General features: G+C 38.6%; 1 protein-coding gene across 4 annotated transcripts in view; it reads left to right on the top strand.

Moving 5' to 3' along the window:
- Positions 1–955: 955 nt before the first annotated feature.
- Positions 956–22,485, top strand: part of LOC111159801 (WNK lysine deficient protein kinase 1) — a 153,887-nt gene continuing 132,357 nt past the window's right edge. For all 4 annotated transcript variants that reach the window (XM_022522416.1, XM_022522415.1, XM_022522414.1 and 1 more), the window contains exon 1: positions 956–1,787. In XM_022522416.1, coding sequence (XP_022378124.1) covers positions 1,029–1,787 — 759 coding nt within the window. In that variant the 5' untranslated portion in view covers positions 956–1,028. The remainder of the gene's footprint in view (positions 1,788–22,485) is intronic.

Here is a 22,485-nt window from a genome sequence, read left to right as displayed (position 1 = left end):
GGGGGCGGGGTCCGAGCGGGCTGTGTGGAGGCTTCAGACTCCCGGCGCCATTTAGCGCGGAGAGTTTCTCCGGCGGACGCGGCTCTTCACACTCGGGCACTCTGCACCCCCATCTTCGGTGACAGAAAGCGCCTGGTGGGGGTGACTATTTACTCTCCCTAACCCCCGTCACCCAATCCTCTCGGTCTCCTCTCCTCTCGGCCCAGAGAAGCAGCGGAGCTCGGGCCCCGCGGTGAGCGGCCCTCCCCTCCCCACCGTTCCCACCCTCCGTCAGCCCCCGGCACCGGCCCGGGAGGAGACGGGGTTTGCCAGGCCCGGGGCGGGCGGGGAGGCCTCGGGGAAGGGGGGGCCCGCTCCTCAGGCACCGAGGCTTCGAGGCTTCGGCCCTTCCTGTCCGGGCGATGGGCGCCCTGTGAGACTGGTCCCCCTAGCTGGGGGCGCGTGTGGGAGGAGGCGACCGACTGACTGACTGACCCGGAGCCCCCGGGCCGGCCCTCCCTTGCCTTCCTCGGCCCCTCCCACCCTCGTCGGCTCTGGGACTGCCACCGCTCGGGAGTCCGCGCTCGTCCGTTCCTCGCGTTGCCGCCGCCCCCGGGGCCTAGCCCGCCCAGCCCGGGGAGCTGGAGCCGCCGCCGCATCCGCCGCATCCGCTTCGACTCGGTGCCGGCTCCTAGCCCTGCCCCTCATGACTGCGGCGCCTCTGCTGCTCCAGGCTTCCCGGCCGCCGCTCGCCGCAGGATGGATGCGGACCGTGAGGCGCTAACCCCAGTGCCTCAGCTCCTCGACCGCCCGCCGACGAGCCCGCCTCGTGAGCCGCAGCAGCCGCCGCAACTGGGCCCAGTGGCCAGCGTCTCCTTCGGGGCGGCTTGTCAGTGCTGAGCGAGGAGCCGTCTGGGCGCCTCCGACCCCGCCGGCCGCCGGAGCCCTCGTAGCGGGAGCCGCACCCCGCCGCCGCTCTGCGGGCTCGGCCCCTCGCCCTCTCTTCATTCACAAGTCCGACCCCGCTCGCCTCGCTCCTCGGACCGACCATGTCTGGCGGTGCCGCAGAGAAGCAGAGCAGCACTCCGAGCGCCCTGTTCCTCTCGCCGCCGGCGCCTTCCGCCAAGAATGGCTCCAGCTCCGATTCCTCGGTGGGAGAAAAACTGGGCAGCGCGGCGTCCGACGCTGGGACCGGCCGGACGGAGGAGTACCGGCGTCGCCGCCACACTATGGACAAGGACAGCCGTGGCGCGGCCGCGACCACGACCACCACGGAGCACCGCTTCTTCCGCCGCAGCGTCATCTGCGACTCCAATGCCACGGCGCTGGAACTGCCCGGCCTTCCCCTTCCTCTCCCCCAGCCCACCGCCTCCGCGGTCCCGCCTCAGAGTACTCCGCCGGAGCAGCACCGCGAGGAGACCTTGACCGCCACCGCCGCTGCCCAGGTAGCTCAGCTCCCTCCCGCCTCTGCCGCCCCCGGGGAGCCAGCCGGCGCGGGCCCTGCCGCCGCGACAGCCCCCGGCAGTACCAGCAGAGATCGCCAAGTGTCCCCGCCCAACCATGTGGGGAGCAAAGAGGAGCCTCCGTCGGCCAGAAGTGGCAGCGGCGGCGGCAGCGCCAAGGAATCGCAGGAGGAGCGGAGCCAGCAACAGGATGACATCGAAGAGCTGGAGACCAAGGCCGTGGGAATGTCCAATGATGGCCGCTTTCTCAAGTTTGACATCGAGATCGGCAGAGGCTCCTTTAAGACCGTCTACAAAGGTCTGGACACTGAAACTACTGTGGAGGTCGCCTGGTGTGAACTGCAGGTATAGCCCCACTTCTTTATTTTCCGGTGGTTTGGACCTACATTTGGCTGGGTGAATCCAGTTGATCGAATTTCTCTCCTACAGGTCATTCTCTTAACTGTTCGCTTCGGCGGGGCCGGTGGGAGGGGTGGGAGGCCAACTTTTCAAAGAATTGAAAGTAGAATTTGGGGCATGACCAACGTAGGATAAGAATTACTGGTAGCCAAAAAGAGGTTTGCTACTAGAGGGGAGTGATGAAATCTTCTTAGTACAGACGCTTTACCTACTTGTTACTCTTTTAGTGTCTGGCAGGAAACTCGAAGTTAGTGGGAAAGTTTCTGAGTTAGGAAAGTACAGAGGCTTCTTGCCCTTTGCATTTCAGTCTCACTGGAGGCTCTGCACTGTTGAGCTGCTGGTGTGTTACATGCGAGTTTCCATGCCTGAGATCAGGCTGTACTTTTAAAGTAAGAACGACCTTGTTCTTGAATGACCTTACTTGGGCTATATCTTAGTTGGTGATTGTACAGGCATTTAATATAAACTATAAAAAAGACTTTCTTCTCTGGATAAATGCCTTCGTACTAGAAAGGTACAGTAAGTGTTTGCTATTGTCCCTCTTGATGATGCTTAAGCTTTTTGGTAGCTAAAAGTTCTCTGACAGCATAAATTAAAACTAGTAAGTCTTCATCCCACTCACTATACAGTGACTAGTACAAGAGCCCATGTAAAACTGTGTAAGTGCTTTGAGAGTTGTAATGTCACTGTGGTTATTTTAAACTTGTTATGAAAGGTTTTTAAGCCAGTCTTTCCCAAGAGTCCAAAGGACTCACAATGCTTTGCTTTTAACCTCTCAGGGAGGTTTTCATGGTGTAAATAATGGTGTGTCATTCTGGTTGACAAGTGTATTCTATGTTTAAATAGCCAGATTTGGGCAACTTGTTGTTTGACCTATAGCAGCTTGATTGAATGTTGCCCTCATCTGGAAGTGAACGGAGGTTATTGGAAGAATCAGAGTTAGACTGAATGAAAAAGTCAGTTACAGTATACAGGAAAAATGCCATTATCCATATTCTTCTTGTCAAGAAAATGGGCCAAATGGATCAAAATAGAATATGAAAATGACCGAGTAATCTAGGAGTTTATTTTATCCATGAACTAATATGTTAACCCTTTGAATGCCATCTTCCAAATGACCAAGGCCATATCAAAAATGAAGGGAAGTCAATATGTGGAAGGAAGTGAACTTAAAAACTGACAAGTTCTTTAGGAACATAATAATTTCTTAAGTTTTACAGTAAATGATGTAGAACTTCTAAGGCATTGTGAAATAAAAACTACTAAATTTTATGGTGGTTTCTATTGGCAAGGGTGCAGGCCTTTTTGAAAAAAATCTTGTCAAACTATAACTTTATTCCTATTGGTCAGTCATACTCAAAAACTTAGTTCTGATTCCTTTGGTTTACAGGTTTACAGGCAAAAATTTTGGTTTACACGAGGACACTTTTTTTTTTTTTTTTTTTTTTTTGCTTTTGTACTTGGGGTGCCTATTGCTGCTGATCCTGGATTTTATTCTTTTTTTTTTTTTAAAGATTTTATTTACTTATTTGACAGAGAAAGATCACAAGTAGGCAGAGAGGCAGGCAGAGAGAGAGAAGAGGGGAAGCAGGCTCCCTGCTGAGCAGAGAGCCTGATGTGGGCCTCGATCCCAGGACCCTGAGATCATGACCTGAGCTGAAGGCAGAGGCCCCAACCCACTGAACCACCTAGGCGCCCCTGGATTTTATTCTTTTGTAAGGTTTTACATTTGAATAGGTGCTTTATAGATCTGTATATTTTTAATTGGTTACCTTACTTTCTTAAGACTGGGCCCAAGTAAATTTTGAGCACTTTATGGATTAATTTTGTTAGTTTCAATGATTTAACTTTGAAGATTCATCAGAATGTAATGTGTGTGTTTTCCTTAATTACCTGGAATTTTTAAAAAATGATTTTACTTATTTATTTGAGTGAGCATGAGTGGACAAGGTAGGGGGGGAGGAGCAAAGGGAGAGGGGCTTGCAGACATCGCCCCTCCCCCAGCAGGGAGCCTGTTGTGGGGTTGGATCCCAGAACCCTGGGATCATGACCTGAGCCAAAGGCAGCCAGTTAACCACCTGAGCCATCCAGGCGCCCCTCACCTGGCATTTTTTGATTGTTTATTTATCTTGGAACTAATGATACAGTGGAAAAATCGGTTTGTCTAATGTCATAATAATTTTGTCTAAGCTTCTCAGTTTTTCTTTGAACTCATTGCTTTTTGGATTTTTGTTCTATGTCTAGACTTGGGCATGGTCAAATTAAAGAATATCTGATGCCTTATGTATAATATCACCATATTTTTTTTTTTTAAGATTTTATTTATTTATTTGACAGAGAGAGATCACAAGTAGACAGAGAAGCAGGCAGAGAGAGAGAGAGAGAGGGAAGCAGGCTCCCTGCCGAGCAGCGAGCCCGATGCGGGACTCGATCCCAGGACCCTGAGATCATGACCTGAGCCGAAGGCAGTGGCTTAACCCACTGAGCCACCCAGGCGCCCCTCACCATATTATTTTTAAGCCAGTTGAGGATTTGGCTGTAGAACCAAATAAATCCTAGCTCATTGAGTGGTACCCTGCTTTAGAAACTTTCATGTGTCATTTGACCCTGTTTATACAATTTTTTGTTTTGTTTTTTTAAAATGTGATTTTCTTAGCCCCAGGATCCTTTATAGCAGTAGTTGGGCAGCATTTTTGGTTTCTTGACCCAGGACATTTGCCTAATGTGTTCATTAGGTGAGTGTTTGAGTTCTTGTCTTTGGATACAAATTAAAGGACAAGTCAAGGGATTATTAAAGCATTGGGAAGAAAGCAAAGCTTTTTTCACTGAAAGTATACTCCTAACATACATACTTGTCTGTAGGAAGGTAGGAGAAGTATTGTATTCAGTTGTTGAGTTAAAAATCTTAGTGTATTGAAATTGTAAGAAATCTTAGGTTATTCTGCCCAGCTACTTACTGGATAAAGAATCTGAAATCATGGAGCAGGTAAATGACTTACTTAGACTGGTAAAGGACAAATTTTAAACTGGTTAGGATCAGGGCACCTGGATGACACAGTGGGTTGGGCATCTGCCTTGGGCTCAGGTCATGATCTAGGGGTCCTGTGATTGAGCCCTGAGCTGGGCTCTCTGCTCAGCTGGGAGTCTGCCTCTCCCTCCTTCAGTGTTCTTTCTTTCTCAAACAAATAAATAAAATCTTAAAAAAAAACTGGTTAGGATTTTTTTTTTTAAAAGATTTTGTTTATTTATTTAACAGTGAGAGAGAGAGAGCACAAGGAGGGGGAGTGGCAGAGGGAGAGAGACAAGCAGGCTCCCCGCTGAGCAGAGAGCAGAATATGGGGCTCAGTCCTTGATCCCAGGACCCTGAGCTCATGGCCTGAGTAGAAGGCAGATGTTTAACTAACTGACTGAGCCACCCAGGAGCCCCGAAAAAAACTGGTTAGGGTCTAATGATTTGGGAAATGTTAAAGCATTTGTAGTTTAGTAGATGCTGATTAGTACATCTCAAATGAAGCAGTTTTATTTTGGTGTGGAAGTCACAGTCAGATTTCTTCAGAATTCTATAACCATAGTAAATTCAGTACTTTGGTTTGGGTATTGATTTTATCAATTCAAATATGTAAATAGACTTTTTTGGGATGAAGAATGAGGGAATGTGGTATACAAATCAAATTTGTTTCCATCAGGCTAATTTTTAGAGTCATAGTATGCATAGTTATCTACTAAAACAAGTATCAATTCCTAGTAAATAATATTAGTTAATACTTTGATACCATAGGATCTTAAGTCCTAACTTTGGTCTTTTAAGATGCAGATTTCTTTACTTGATTTTATTAGGCAAATGATGCACCTTAATTTTGACACTCAGTTGCCTTGGTCAGAAAATGTTATTGCTGGACTTTGCAGAGTTTACATTGCTTTTCTATGTACAGATCTTAGTTTTTTAAGAAATGTAGCATAATTTTTTTTATGAATATGTATTTATACACAGATTTGTAAATGATTTTACTTCACTTTACATTCTCCCCAAATTGCTTCTGTAGAGTTCACTTGATAATTTGATACTTTGTATATTCACTTTGTATATTGATGAGATTGTTTCCTGATCAACTTGGAAGAGGAAGTCAAATTTTGTTTAAGCTCCAGTGTTCTTAGAGTTTGCTTTGCTCTGGGTTCTTTTTGTTGTTGTTGTTAATTAAGGGTCATGTCTCATCATGAGTATATGATATTAATTTTTTTGAACTTAATTTTCTTTTTTTAAGTTGAAGTGTAGTTGACACACAATGTTACATTAGTTTCAAGTGTACAGGTTTTTATTAATGTTTTATAAAGTTTAGCAATGCTGCAGAAATGTGATGTGGTTCTGTGATTTCTTTGCTTTAGTTCTTAAAATAACTCCTGAACTGAATCTTCCATTTGAACATTGATGTGTTTTTTGCTTTTATTTTTTACATTTGTGCCAGATTCCTTGTTTTTCAGGATGAGAATCTTCAGTAATTTTCAGTCCCAGAACAAGATTTCAGGGAATAGTCTTGGGAGGTTTTTCTTGTTTATTTTAAAGTCTCAATCACTGACAAGTATGGGCAACATTGAGATAACTCAAGTGTTGTTGCTTTGCAAATTAAAGAATGATCGGTAACTTGTTTGAGGTAATCCTTTTTCCCTCCTAACGAGACAGTGGGATTAAAGACAGCATAATTTTGGTTAGGTATGATTTAAACTCTATGTAAATTTATTGCTGTAGGAAGTAATCTTTGTGGTACAGGAATTGAGAATTATATTTAAGTTGACTTTTCAATGATTTTTCTTAGTGTTAAGGGTTTAAATGTTTTCCTTTTCTATTACTTTTTTTTTCCTCACCTTAAGTATCTTAACTATCACAGTTATTCCTAGTGTAAGGTTGTTTTTGTGTAAAACAAATGAGGAATCTTGTATGGTGATTGAGTTCATTTCTTGATATTTATGTTTTAGTGCAAGATTCCGGTCACTTGAAAGTCATTCTACTTAATCTCTATGGAAACATTCAACTAAAACTGAGCTCTCATTTTCAGAAATTACTCTAAACCTGTTATTTGGGTTTTCTAGTAGCTCTTAAGTTTTTTAGATAAAGCTGTAAAAGCAAGAATGGTTATGCTCAAATTATAAGTTCTGAAAATGTTAGTATAACATGAAAAACTCATAATAGTTACTAGGTTTTGCTGTACCAGTTCTTTGTATTTATTTATTTTTAGCATCTTGCATTTTATTTAAGGAATTTTTTTGGTTTTTTCTTTTTTTCTCTTTTCTTAACAGGACTACTGTAGTGTGCAGGCATAGGTGAGACTTACCATGCGTGACCTAAATTTAGGTTTGAAGAGGGCATTATTTTCTGCAGTGTAACACAGTCATTAAGAACATAACTGCCTGAATTCAAATTCTGACTCTGCTAATGATTGTGTCACTGGGCAACCTCTGTGTTAGTTTTCTATTGATAAAATGGGATGTAATAAGAGTACCTACTTTATAGAGTTGTTGTGACAGCTAAATGAATTATGTAAGTGTAAAACATTAGGGACAGGGCCTCGCACATAAGTATTAACTGTGATGATACAGCATCTTTTTAGGTTGTCTTTTTGAGGATATTTGTGAACATTTTGTTTGATTTGTCTATACTTAAGCTTGAAAATTCATGTAGCAAAACTCTTACTGTTGCTATCATTCTTATGGGGGAACTTTGGAGTTGAACATGTTGTCATCAGTGCTTTGAAATTCTTTAGCTTTACCCGTCTTCTGCCTAACTTTGTAATTTTATGACCTGTCACTTTCTCAAATGCCAGCCTTTTTGAATTATTACCTTCCAGAATTTGCTGAGATCTTTTTTCTTTTGGGATCATTCTTGTGGTGTTCTTCAGAATGATTCGAAATTGTTTATATTCGGTCTCCTTAACTAGTCCTTGAGCTCTTTGAAGATATAAGTAGATTCTCAATATACTTTAATAAATACCATGTTCTTTTCTAAGTTAGAAATAGTTGTAGAACATTTGGGTTCTCTGTTACTCAATTATCTGACTCTGAGTAAGGAACTTAAATTTGTAATGCTGATTTATTATTAGTAATATGACTTAACTGGATTGCTGAAGATAACTGAAAAACTATGTGAAGGTACTTTGTAAAGTGTTATAGATAATAAAAGGATAATGGTGCTTTAAAAAATCCATTTTTTAAAGGACTTATGTTGTCACCTGTTACAAATTGGTTGGATATTTTAAACTTCTTAAAGTTAGTCTTTAGGACTTGCAATAGAAAATTGGGGAAAAGCCCCTGGAATTATAATTGAATTTAAAAAAAGCTGCATTGGAAAGATGATATAATTCCTTTTTTCACTACTTTGTTTAGCTCTGTAAAAGTTAAAAAGCAAAATTTTAAAAGTCTGGAAGAGAATAGCACCCAGATTCTAATACTGACAGATTCTTTCCTCAATTCCCACCCTTTCCTAATTGACCTCAACTGGATTAACCCAAATAAAAATTAGCAAAAAATAAAATAAGGTTTCTAGTTAGAAAAAATAAAGTTGGGTTTAGGAGCTTTTTGGTTTTTCAATTTTAGGAGTTTTATCAAATCTTAAGACAAACGGGAGCAGCTTTTCAGACTGAAGAGAAGTTGCCAGAAGCTCTTCTTGAGAGTGCTTTTATTTGGGAGAGTATGGTGTCTTTATCAGGTGTAGACTTAATATTGTGTGTACTTTTTTTTTTTTAAGATTTTTATTTATTTATTTGACAGACGGAGATCACAAGTAGGCAGAGAGGCAGGCAGAGGGGTGGGGAGGAAGCAGGCAGAAGGGGGGAAGGAAGCAGGTGGAGTGGGGGAAGGAAGCCGGCTCCCTGCTGAGCAGAGAGCCCAATGCGGCTCCCTGCTGAGCAGAGAGCCCAATGCGGGGCTCGATCCCAGGACCCTGGGGTTATGACCTGAGCTGAAGGCAGAGGCTTTAACCCACTGAGCCGCCCAGGCACCCCTTATGTGTACTTTTTAAAAGGTTGGTTAATGATAGTCTACATGAGAGGAATGATGTCAGTAATTTGCTTGGTTTTGTGATTGGACATAATTGATCCTATCTCCACCTTAATTTATATTAATTTAGATTTTCAGATGGGCTTTCTTTTCTCTCTCTCTCTCTCTCTCTCTCTCTCTTTTTTTTTTTTTTTTTTGAGTGGGGAGCAGAGGGAGGGAGATAATCTTAAGCAGGGTTCGCGCCCACCACACAATTTACCTCACAATCCTGACATCATGACCTAAGCCAAAATTACCTGGCTGAGCCACCCAGGTGCCTTTCAGATGGACTTTCATGAAGAATTTGCTTTTTGGCATTGTGACTTGAATCTTGGCATTGCAAGATTGACATATTAAGTGTGTTATGCTAAATGAATGTGCTTAATGATTTTTAGGAAGGAACCTTCAGGTAAACTGTCCTCAAAAGCAAACACAGTTTTTCTAGGAATTCAAGAATTCTTAAGAAATTTAAGAATTTAGGGGTAATTTTTAAAGAGTGTTTAGAAATCTAGTTGGTATAATCATCATTTTCCTGTTAGTTAAGAAAAACCACACTATTTCTATAGAAATGTGCGGCCAAGGTTCTGCTTCTCAGAGACATGATTTTTTTTTTTGTCAGTATGTGCATAGTGGATGGTCTTGTGTTAATTAAACACAAACTAATGCATAAACCAAACAGTGAGAGATGAAACTAATTAGTAAATCAAATCATTATTGATGATCATTTTCTCTACTAATAGATGTAAACAAGTTGCTTGGGATAATGACAGGATCATCTTATTATTTTTTAAGATTTTATTTATTTATTTGAGAGAGAGAGAGACAGCAAGAGAGCATGAGTAGGGGGAGGGGAGACAGATATATATATGTGTGTGTGTGTGTATATATATATATATATATATATATATATATATATGTAGAGAGAGAGAGAGAGAAGCAGATTTCCTGCTGAGCAGGGAGCCTGATGTGAGATTCAATCCCAGGACTCTGGTATCATGACCTGAGCCAAAGGCATACTCTAGCCAACTGAGCCACTCAGTCACCCCTGACAAGATCATCTTAATGGCTAGTAGTTTTGTGCTAAATAACTTGATATATCCATTTCTGTGAGGATACTCTCCTTGCTTGGACTGGTAGGTCATTGTGGATTAAGATAAATTTGGAATGCACAGGTCATCTCTTTAACATTTTGAAGAATTCCTAGACATCATTATCATGTTTATATTTACATGCTCTTTGAATCTTCCACACACGCCTCCCACACAAATAAACTCAGCTATAGGCAGTGGAGAGTAACTAAAGAATTATAAACGAAGAAGGTAAGTAGATTTGCATGGTAGTAATTGTGGAGAATGGGTTTAAGGAATACAGGGGATGTATAGAGTTTAGTTAGGGGTAGTATGAGGTTTCTACAGCCTGAATGAGGGCACTAGTAGAGAAAGGAATCTTCATATTTCAGAGATAAAATATTCAGGGTTTAGTGATGAATTGGCATTTGGAGACAAAAAAGAAGCACAGATAAAAGGGTAGGGATAGATGATTGTGCTGTCAACTGAGGGAAGGAATAAGAAAGAATTAGGGATTTTATTTTTGGGGGGAGAGGAAAGGCTATGGAGATACATTCAATTTGATACGTTAAGCGAGGTACTTGTGAAACCTCCATGAAGAAGTTCATTAGGCACTGAAGCTCAAAGAATAGGTCCAAGGTAAAGCTATAGATTCCCAAATGTCTATGTTAGTCATTCAGTCGGCTGAAATAATGAAAGTACATGAAATCATCTAGGGAGAGAATACATATAAATATACAGAGAAAAACAGAGTAAGAGACAGGGGAGGATAATTTTCTTGGGGCAGAATAGGAATAATTAGTGGGTGGGCAAAGGTAAAAAAGAAGCCAGGGGTTGAACTAAATAGAACACTAGAAGAATGGTAGCATCAAGGGAATAAAATTTTAAGAAAAGAATGTAATAGAGAAGTCCAATTTGCATAGTAGTAATTTTGGAGAACAGATTTTAGAAGGACTAGAAAAGAGTTGTAGAGATTAGTTAGACTTGGGAAATTTATTGCATTTGGCTATTAAGTCATTAACAAAATTCAGTATTATCTAAGAGAGGGGATGTGAGCAAGGGTAAATGTAAGTCACTGGTAACATCCTTGATTTGTATACTGTTCACTAGCCTCCTGTGACTATTTAACTTAATTAAAATGAAATGAAATTTAAAAACTCGGTTATTCAGTTACACTAGTCATATTTCAAGTGCTCAAAAGCCATGTGTGCCTGTCCTATTGGATGGCACAGATATAGAGCATTTACATCCTTATAGGAAGTTCTATGGGAACATGTATCTAGATCTTGGGGTGACGTGCGCGTGCGTGTGTGTGTGTATTTTTAACAGTTTCATTGAGATGTAATTTACACATCATGAAGAACATACAGTGTTGGGGAGCACCTGGGTGGCTCAGTTTGGTTAAGTGTCTGACTCTTGATTTTGGCTCAGGTCATGATCTCAGGATTGTGAGGTCTGTTGTGCACTGGGTATGGACCCTGCTTAAGATGCTCTGTCTCCCTCTGCTGCTCCCTCACCTCTTCAAATACACACACCACACACATGCAGAGTATGTTGCCTTTATAACTTAAGTTACATATTTTAAAAATATATTCTGTATTAATGAAGTAAAAATAGTTCCTTTTTTGGGCAAGAGCTATACAAAGGATGTTATCACAAACTCACATATACATGTAGAATTAACAGATTAACATTTATGTCACATTTGCTCCAGGTATTTGGTGATTTTACAGTTTCAGAATAGTGGAGAATTTGCAGTGGATTTAAGGGAATAGCTCAGGAAGATTAAGAACTAGAGATAATAGAGTAGGCTATTTTCTTTTATTCAGACAAGTTTGAGTGAGTATGGGGCAAGAAAAATTGGCTAAGTGGAAGGCATGATCAAGGATGAGATTTATAGATAAGCAAGGAAAGGTCTTTAAAACTTAAAGCATTGAAATAAAGTATTTTCTCTGCTTTCTCTGCCTCAGTATCTATCTTAAGGTTTTGTTCTAAGCTAATTATTTTAGTTTTAGTTATTTTTTGTGGATAGTTAGATTTAGTCCAAATAAGTTTTCATGTTTTCTTACTTCATGCTATTTATCAGCTAATGCCCAGAATACTTACGAGAATACTCATTGGAAGGAATGTTCTGGTTAAACAGTTTTTTTTTTTCCTCCTATAATCACTGGCCTTCATGTTTCATTTACATAATAATATGGTGATATATATTTTTTAAGTGAGCATCTCTGAAATGACCATTTTTGTGTGTCACTTGAAGAAACAGCCAGATTTCAATTAAAATTTTATTACAATAAAGATTCTGAATTACTGCATTGTTTCTAGAATGTGGTAAAAATGGACCTTTATGTAACAAAAGCCCCAAATACTGCATACCTTTCTTTAGGCCTTTTTTGCAAAGTGTCCCTTGCTAATTAATCTGGAAAGGTATTAATAATAACTAATACTATCTAATGAGAGCTTCTTTTTGTAACAGGCATAGTACAAGGCAGATATTTTCTTAATTTTATATTTGAAGAAACTAACTTAGGTTTAATAACCAAAGATCATGGCATATCTTCTTTCCACTGCAGAATACTTCAGTTAAACCAGGAAGAATTTGAATTCTTGTGGAATTCTAAGTCCTTTTGCTTTATTTACTAATTATAATTCATCATTGAGCATCTTACACCTTTATATTTCACTTTATGAAATAAATCTCTATTTAAATGTTCTTTTTAAAAAAAAAAATGTTCTTTTAGCCAGTATTTATATGTAGATTCTATAAGGAGGGAGATGGCAGAGTCTTTTTAATTAACTTCTTGGTGCTCTCAGAGTTTTTTATTTTCTTTATTTTTATTTAAAGATTTTATTTATTTATTTGACAGAGAGACACAGTGAGAGAGGGGACACAAGCAGGGGGGGTGGGAGAGAGAGAAGCAGGGAGCAGGGAGTCCCATGTGGGGCTCGATTCCAGGACCCTGGGATCACAACCTGAGCCAAAGGCAGACACTTAAGGACTGAGCCACCCAGGTGCCCCAGTGTTCAGAGTTTTTTAGATGCTATTTACATGCATTGGTTATCACAGACTTAAGTACTTAAGGTAAAGCAGTGTTATTTCTGTGGCCTGTATCAAATTTCCATCTAACAGATAAATTGAATGGCTGTAGTGTTAGTAGTTAGTGTTGTCAATGGTCTTTAGAAACTTCTGTGTATAAAGATTGTTCATTTTCTAGTATTACATTGTTAGTAAAAATTAAATTCCTAAAATTGTTAGGCACCATTGCGATTTTTTTTACTCAACCAGGAAAGCAGAATTAAGGTTACTGGAGTACGTAATGAATAGATCAGCATGTTAATTGTTATTGTTTAACTTCCATAGGACTTAGTTTTATTTACTTTAGAGATTGAAGTTATAGTTTGTTAGTTTAGTTCTTAATGCTGATGGTAGGAATTGACTTTTTCCTTGATTTTTAAAAAAAAATCTTACCTTTTTTTTCCCCCCACTGTGTACTTTGACATATTACATATGCTATTGAGAAGGATTTGGCTCTCTTGTCTGTATGAGCTCCAAGTAGAAGTCTCATTTAAATTACATAATTATGTTTTGAAATCTCCTGGAACGTTTCATTTATTCAGCATTTTTATGGGAATAAGATGTTATCTCATCTCTAGTAAGATTTCCAGATAAGTGAGATTTTCTTCTTGAAATATCAAAACTTTGTATTAATTTAGCAAAACACTTAAAGTATATCAGTTGATATTATTGGCCTGTGTATACACCAGGACAGACTAATAAGCATATCATCCTATAGGCCTGAATTCCTGGATGTTCTTTAGACTAAAATGGTTCTTTGAAGTCAGATAGTTCCTTACCCTTTTATACCAGGGGTAATGCATATTTTGGCACATAGATCTTGCTTCAAAGTGTGGCAGATTGTTCAAAATGTTCTTGTTTTGTTTAGAGTAACTGGGTCTGTAGGGGTTTTCAGCTTCCTTCTTTCATCCTAGGCATAGGTTTAGGCTTTCGTTGTCTTCCTTCAAGGTAAGTTGCGTTATTGTAGATGTTGTGGATAGGGGAAACTCCCCAGCTAGTGGACCTCCTTTAGGGCCATTTTAGTCTATCAGTTTCTAAAAACAGTAAACTTGAAAGGCCTTGGAGTCTGCACACTTACCTAAGAAAGCCCCTCCCCCCTTTTTTGCATATTTCTACGCACTTTCTCTTAGCTCATTACCATTAAATATTATTGGTAGGGATGCTTTTATCAAGTCAGAAATAGAGCCTGGTATGGACCTTCTCTAGGGCAAAAGATAATCTATTTGCCTCAATTACATTACTGAGAAGGGCCACTCAAGTGGTTCTTCCCAGAACAAAGAAGGTGATGCTCAGGTGCATTCCTTTTTTCTGCCTAGACAAAAAAAAGCCACTAGCAATTTTTAAATGGTAGGATCTCAACTTAAATATTTGTTCTGTTTGACCAGGCACCCTGTTATATGGAGGTACTAGTTTAGATACTACTTTTGTTGGACAAATTGTCTGTGTTACATTAGTACCAGCATCTTTATCTCTAGAGATACTCCCCTGCCTCACATAAGTGGAGGAGGGGTGGGGCATAGTGATATTCTGCTGGGGAGAATCTTGACCATTTTCTATCCCTCTTATAAGGATAGACGTGAAACTTCCCTATTTGCCATAAATGCCACTATTACACGCTTTCCCAGATCTTACTGTGTATGTACTCTGCTTGAGTATCTTATTTAATGTTTTAAACATGTCATCCTTAACCCTCGTCACAAGATGACTTCTTTAACAGCCAGTACTTAGCTAACTATTACACAACAGAAGTTTTTTCCTCTTGTCTTTATGTGATAGATACACTAATACCTTAAAAAAGCCTTTTTACTATGAAATATTTAACAGTTGTCCCAGATTGGGCCAGAAGCCCAATGTGTCCTTTTTATTAACATGCCCCTGTTGTTTTTTGATGATGTTCTTATTTTTTGCACCAGATGTTCTTTCCCCAGCCTGGCCCTGGACCAGCCATTTCTCCAAAGGAAGCAGGTTCCTTATAGTATAGAATAGGATTCAGAAAGCAGTGTGTACTCATGGCTATTGGGACATCACTATTTCGAGATTTTTTAGTGAAGAGTTAGGAAGTATTTATATGTATGCATGGGTGTTTGTGCTCTTTTTCTTGTATGTGTATATATATATAAATGTGTATATACACATTTAATATGTGTATATATCAAGTTCACATTGATAGATCTAATTCCAGTTCAACATAGAGTTCATTATAGCTTTCCCTTTTTCCTACATGTATGCTTCCCTTTTCCAGTAGTGAGAAACTCAGTTCTGATCTTGCTAAATATATGGACGAATTTGCAGAGCTCCTGTTTATATGGAAGTGGCATAATAAGAAATATATATTTGATCTTTGCCCCTGGCTCCTGACACAGAACTTGTAAACTTCTTGGAATTTCCAGAGTGATATTTTGCCCTAGGTATCTGCCATCTGGCTGACTTTAGATTGTATCCTTTAGCATTAACTGGTAAGTAAACTGGAGTTCTTTGAGCCGTTCAAGCAAATTATCAAATGTGAGGAGGGGGTCATGGGAACTCCTGATCTATAGCACGTTGGTCAGAAGTATAGGTGGCAGTTATCCTGGGACTTGGAGCTATCATCTGAAGTGGGGGCACTTTTGTGGGACTGAGCCCTTAATCTGTATGCTTTGCACTAACTTCAGGTAGTTAGTGTCAGGAATGACTTCCAGAGAATTGAAAAATTTGTTGCTGGTGTGAGAAGTACAATGCAGTTGGTGTCAAAAGTATTGAGAGTAAAAATATGAATATGAATATAATCTCTTAGCTCAACTGGGCTGAAGTCCCCTTTGGGACCCTTCTCACTACAGCAGAGCTGCCATCCTTTCCTCTAATATCTTCCTCTCTGGCAGTGGTACTCTTTTTTAAAATTAATTTACTGTTTTTACTTTGACATTCTTTCTACTGTTGCTTTGGGGATATGATGTGCACTTTTTAGCCTTAAAGGAAAACAAGTGATATAAACTGACCTGATTTTACTTTGAAATCATAGGAGAAGTTTGCAGTAATCACCTCACTAACATTCAAAATCATTCCTAATAAATGCAGATAAATTCTGTGAGTCTTAGTATCAAATTCAGTATCTGTTTTCTGTGTTTTTTCTGATAAAAATTTAGCATCCAGGGGCCTCAGTCTATTAAGGGTCTGACTGGTAATTTTAGCTATGGTCATGAACTCATGGGTCGTGGGATTGAGCCCCAGGTCAGGCTCCACACTCAGCAGGGAGTCTGCTTGGGATTCTCTTCTCTCCCTCTCCCTCTGCCCCTCCCCCCACTTGCCCATGCTTTTGTGCGCACTCTTGATCTCTCTCTCTCATATAAGTAAATAAAACTTTCAGAATATTTAGCATCCAGTTTGAGATGTGTGTGTGTAAATTGCACACCGAATTTTGAAGACTTAGTAAAAAACAAAGTTAAAATATTCCAATTTAAAAAATTGATTACATGAAATGATCATATTTGGATATATTGGGTAAATATATTATTAATTTCAGCTGATTCTGATTACTTTTTAAAATGTGACTACTTGAAAATTTAACATTGCATGTATAGTTCACATTGTTTTTCTGGCCATCTCTAACCTAGACTAGTCTGTTAAAATAAAATGTAAAAGAGCTGATGCTACAGTAAATTAAGTATACTACTTCCTTTAAAAAAAAATGTTAGGGCCTTCCTTTCTGTGGTTTCTTTTATTAGTACCCTTTACAAACCATAATTCTTTTGCTGTTGCTGAACAAAGAAATTTGGGTTTTTAAAGTCTTTTCTGTTTGGTTTGTGGTGCTTTTAATATCTATTTTATGAAAATTGACATTTAGTCCTTTAAAATTTTATCTTGTATTTTGTTACTTAACCAGCATAGCTGTATTAGAAATGATATTTCTTATGGTCTTGTTCTTTGGGTATTTTAGTTGTTGCTAAAAATATTAGAAGTCAGTTTTTATAGCAAATATCTTGAAATATTTGGTAAATACTCTTGTTTATTTCACATAAACTGCTAATACATGTTTGGATATATACTAAACATATAAACTTGCTGCTTTATTTATATTTTTTAATTATTTCTGGCCATTGTGTTTCTTTAAACTTGTTAACCAATTTAGTGCCCATATTCATATTTTAATGATACTGAGGAAAAAGTTGAGTTGATTTTTTATATCTTTTGCTTATAAAAGTAGTATATGTAGTTCAACTATTTGTGTTAACTTTTTCCAAAATAGTTCATTCATGGCTAGTTCTTCCTGTACAATAAGTAAGGGTGAAAAGATTAATGAAAATATCTCTTAAGTGCTTTATTTTAATAAAATTATAAAATATCTGAGACGCCAAGGTAATGCTTTTCAAAAGCTAGATGGTAATTTAATAACCACAGAAGCCTACTCTCCTTTATATAAGGTTCTTTTGATAGTCATTGTTTAGAAAATGGTGATTTGATTTTGACTCCTATTATCAAAGTTATAACCTCACTTATTTCTAGGTTGGGTTTTGTGACCATCAAATCATGGACAAAAAGATTTTTCAGAAAAACATTTATAGAAGTAATATATTCTTATTATAAAAATTAGGAAATTAGAGGAAAAATGAAATAAAAATGACCAGTGAATCCCTTCATCCAGAGATAAGCCTTGTTACCATTTTGAACAGTCTAATTTCTACGTGTTTGATTTTTGTTTTTATAGTGTGATCATACTGTATGATGGTAGTTTGCCTGTTTTACTGCATAGCAAAATCGTAGCAAAACTGCAGTGTCTGCCTGCAGCTCAGGTCATGATCCCAGAGTCCTGGGATTGAAACCCGCATCCAGCTAGCTCCCTACTCAGCAGGAAGTCTGCTTCTCCCTCTCCCACTCCCTCTGCTTATATTCCCTCTCTTGCTGTCTCTCTCTCTCTGTGTCAGATAAATAAATAAAATCTTAAAAAATAAACAAAAAAACCAGTATTGTTTGTATACTGTTTTCCTAATTGGGGTGTGTGTTCCCATAGTTGTGATTGTTATGTATAGTGGCATAATTTGCCCGATTTTCCTCACAGAAAAATACATTTCTTATGTTAAAAACTAGAAATTTTAGATAAAAATATGTATTATTTGTACACTGTCATAATTGTTTTTGAGACTTAGTACTACTACTGCACATGCAGTTGTGATACCAGTTTCAGAACTAACATTCTGATCTTAAATCAAGAGTAGTAACACTTGAATTCCTACTTGACTGTGTATTTCTTTTTAATTCTCAAGAGAAAATCAATTAGAATATTTGGCCCACAAATGCTAACATTTAGTTACAACTACATCTAGGATATTGGTCATTGATGCATTTGATCACTCTGAATAGAAGTTTAAAAGTCATCGTTGACGGGACGCCTGGGTGGCTCGGTTGGTTGAGCAGCTGCCTTCGGCTCAGGTCATGATCCCAGTGTCCTGGGATCGAGTCCCACATCGGGCTCCTTGCTCGTCGGGGAGCCTGCTTCTCCCTCTGCCTCTGCCTGCCATTCTGTCTGCCTGTGCTTGCTCTCTCTCCCTCTCTCTCTCTGACAAATAAATAAATAAAAAAAATCTTTAAAAAAAAAAAAGTCATCGTTGATATATTGCAAAGCTGATTAATTTTTTCACTGTCACCCTTTGTTCAGAGATTTGCTGAAAGTTCATTCACTACCTCATGATTTTGGGCATAGTCAGAATATTTTAAATCAGTAGTTTGTTTTTAGAACAATGTTATTCTACTGGTACAGTTTTTAAGAGCCAAGTATTAGTACATTGAAAGTTCTTTGAGGAAATTTAGTCTTGTATATTGACTAAACTATAGGAGAAACAGCTTTAGTGTGCTTTTTCTACTTCCTGCCCTTCTTCCTTTATTTAAGTTTTAAGTTATCTATTCTAGAGGTTACCAAAGATGTTTTGAAAATACAGGGTTTTTGTTTTGTTTTGTTTTGTTTTGTTTGTGGCAGAGAGGCAGGAGGGGCGGGGAAGCAGGCTCCCCGCTGAGCAGAGACCTCAGTGCGGGGCTTGATCGCAGGACCCTGAGATCATGACCTGAGCCGAAGGCAGAGGTTTAACCCACTGAGCCACCCAGGCGCCCCGAAAATATAGGAAATTTTAATGCATTTAAAGGGAATTACTTCCCAATTTTTTTTTCCCCTTTATGGAAGTAATATATAGTCAGAGACATCTTAGAAGACAGGGAAAAATAGAAACCAAAATAACCCCACTAAAGTTCTATCACTGAAAGACAATGCCAGTATATCAGTTTGGAATATTTTCCTTTTCTCTCTCCCCTAAATGGATTTTATATTTATTCAGTAACTATTTATTAAATTCCTCCTATGTGCCAGGTACTATCTTAGTTGGCAAATAGAGGAAAGGAAAACCCTGCCCCTCACAGAACTTATGTTCTGCTGGGATCATAAGTGTATGTGTACATATAATTTTATTTCATGATAATTTTATAATTCATTGGAACATAAGAATCAATATAAACATTTTTGACAGGGGCATTTAACAGCAGTTCTTATGCAGAAACACCATAATTTACCCACATTGTTGCTATTATGTTTTTTCTTACACACATACAGTAGGCATGAGTCTTACCTGCTAAGGTTGTAACTGAAATATATTCCCATTTTTACTAAAATTTAACATGTTGTGTTGTGACTTCACCTGATTTCATTGGTCATTATTCCCTTGTATAACTCCTCCTTCCCCCAGTCTTTGGATAGTTTCATATATTCTAGAACACTATCAGGAAAGGGCTTTCTAGTCTTCCATCTACACTGCTTGTCAGTGACATGCTGTTTATATAAGCCTGAAAGGTCCTTTTGAAGGCCAACTTACAGAGAACCTTGAGTAGTAGGATCTTTCACCAAATTTTCCAAAACAAATTTTACCATCATTGTCTCTCTCTTATCCCCACTGCATCCCCATCCTCTTCCACATGCCACTCCCAGTGGGATTGGGGACAGGGGTATTGATCTGAATCCTTTAAATCCCTTGTTTTCCCCCAATTTCTACCTCTTCAACTCTTCATTCTTTCTACCCCCTCCCTCTCTAGTACTCCAGCAGAACTTCTCTTTTTGGGCCTGGGGTTTCTCAAACAATCCAGATGAAGGGCTTGTCTTCTAACTGCTGGTTCTAAAATAATACAAAAGACCTTGAGACAGTGGCTTTGGAGTGGAGGGAAGGAATCTGCCTATTGCCTTGTGAGCAAAACCCAAATTAATACTTCAGATTTCACTATTTAGACCTTTTTTTTTTTTTTTAGGATTAAATTTCAGAATGTAATTATTGGTTTCTAAGGCTATGAACATTTAAATATTTTCTACAATCAGATTGTTTCCAAGAGAGATGCTCATGTATATTTCAGTGCCCCAAGTGAGACCTATTTTATTTATCAATACTGTTATCTTAAAAATTTCTCATTGCTTTATATTTTATTTCTTAAGAACTTTGTCCATATACTTAATGATAAATTATATATTCTTTTGTCTTTTGATACTTTGCCTACTTTCAGATGCCTTAGTACTGTAATCAATTTCCTAAATTCTTCAAAGCAAAATTAATAATCCTTTGTTATATTTTTGGAAAGTCTTTTTCAGTGCTGGGAATTGAGTGTCAGTAATGTGATATTCTCTTTTTTCCTTCATTAGAATTAATTTTTTAGAGCAGCTTTAGATTTATAATAAAATTGAGAGAGGGATACGGAGATTTTTCCATACACCTTTTTGCCCCTACACATTCATAGTTTTCCCCCATATCAACATCACTGACCAGAGTGGTATCTTTTTCTTTTTTTAACCAAGGATGAACCTACACTGAGACGTCATAACCACCCAACGTCCATGGTTTTTCCTTAGGGCTTTTTTTCTTAGGATGTTAAACATTCTGTGGGTTTGGCCAAATGTATAATTACATACATCCATTATTATATCATTTAGAGTATTTTTACTCCTCAAAAAAATCCTTGGTGCTGTCCCTATTCATCTTTTTCTCACCCTCACTCTTAGCAACTACACATCATTTTACTGTCTTCATAGTTTTGTCTTTTCCTGAATTGGTCACATACATGGGATCATACAATACACATAGTCTTTTCAGATGGGCTGCTTCTGTTTAGTAATCTGCATTTTTGGTTATTCCATGGAACCTTTTCATGACTTGATAGCTCATTTCTTTTTAATGCTGGATAATATTTCATTGCATGTGTATACCAGTCTATCCATTCATCTCCTAAGGGACATCTCAGTTGCTTCCAAGTTTGGCAGTTATGGATAAAATTGCTATAAACATCTGTGTTGCAGGTTTTTGTGTGGACTTAAGTTTTCAGTTCCTTTGGGTCAATGCCAGGGAACATGATGCTGCACTGGACGGTAGGATCACGTTTAGTTTTGGAAGAAACTGCTGAAGTTTTCCTAAGTGGCTGTATCATTTTGCATTTCTGCTAGCAATGAATGAGAGTTCCTGTTGCTCCACATGCTGGCCAGCATTTGGTACTATTGGTGATCCAGATTTTGGTCATTCTAATTGGTGTGTAGTGGTATCTCGTTGATATTTTAATTTGCACTTTCCTGGTGATTTATGTAGAATATAATTTCAGATGCTTATTTGCCATTTGTCTGTCTTCTTTGGTGAGGTGTTTAAGTCTTTGGCCCGTTTTTTAATCAGGTTATTTGTTTTTTTATTGTTGAGGTTTTTTTTTTTTTAAGATTTTATTTATTTGAGAGAGAGAGGGAGTAAGTGAGCTCAAATGGGGGGTTGGGGAGAGGGAGAGGGAGAAGCAGAGGAAGGGAGCCTGACTCCCAGGACCCTAGGATCATGACCAGAGCCGAAGGCAGATGCTTAATGACTGAACCACCCAGGTGCCCCTCTTACTGTTGAGCTTTAAGAGCACTTTATATATTTTGGATAATAGTCCTTTATCCAGATGTATCTTTTGCAATAATTAATTGTTCTGTGGCATGTCTTCCAGTTCTTTTGTATTGTAATTGATTCTATTTTCTTCATACATTTAATTATAGTGAGTCTTCACTCTAAAGTTAATAAATGAATTCCTAATTTCTCATCTCCTGATCTTGGTATTAAAAAATTGGTTTGTCTTTTTGAGTGTATTTATGCTAGAGTATTATGATCCAAATTTTAATTTAACACAGAAGTAGATTATTTTAATGTTTATTTTTCCTTTTATTTTTCCCAACTCATCAGTGTTTAAAATTTTACAGTTACATTATGGTTATTCTCTCATTTCTATGTTTTTTATTAGTATTTAGAGAGTAAATTAACAGAATACTGTGATGAGGTAAATGGCACATTGAGCAAAATGACTTCTGGTGACACAGAATAGTTTTTAATTTAGTTGTCATTAAATTTCTGTCTTATTGTGACAGATTGTGGCTTTTTTTTTTTTTAATAGTGATTGGATTTTTTTTAAGTTTATTTATTTCAGTAATCTCTACACCCAGCGAGGGGCTCAAACTCACAACTCA

The sequence above is a fragment of the Enhydra lutris genome, unplaced genomic scaffold, assembly GCF_002288905.1.
Source record: "Enhydra lutris kenyoni isolate GAN:26980312 unplaced genomic scaffold, ASM228890v2 scaffoldscaffold69, whole genome shotgun sequence".
Classification (NCBI taxonomy): Eukaryota; Metazoa; Chordata; class Mammalia; order Carnivora; family Mustelidae; genus Enhydra; species Enhydra lutris.
The sequence above is the reverse complement of the archived record's forward strand: the minus strand, read 5'-3'. Positions and strand labels throughout refer to the sequence as shown.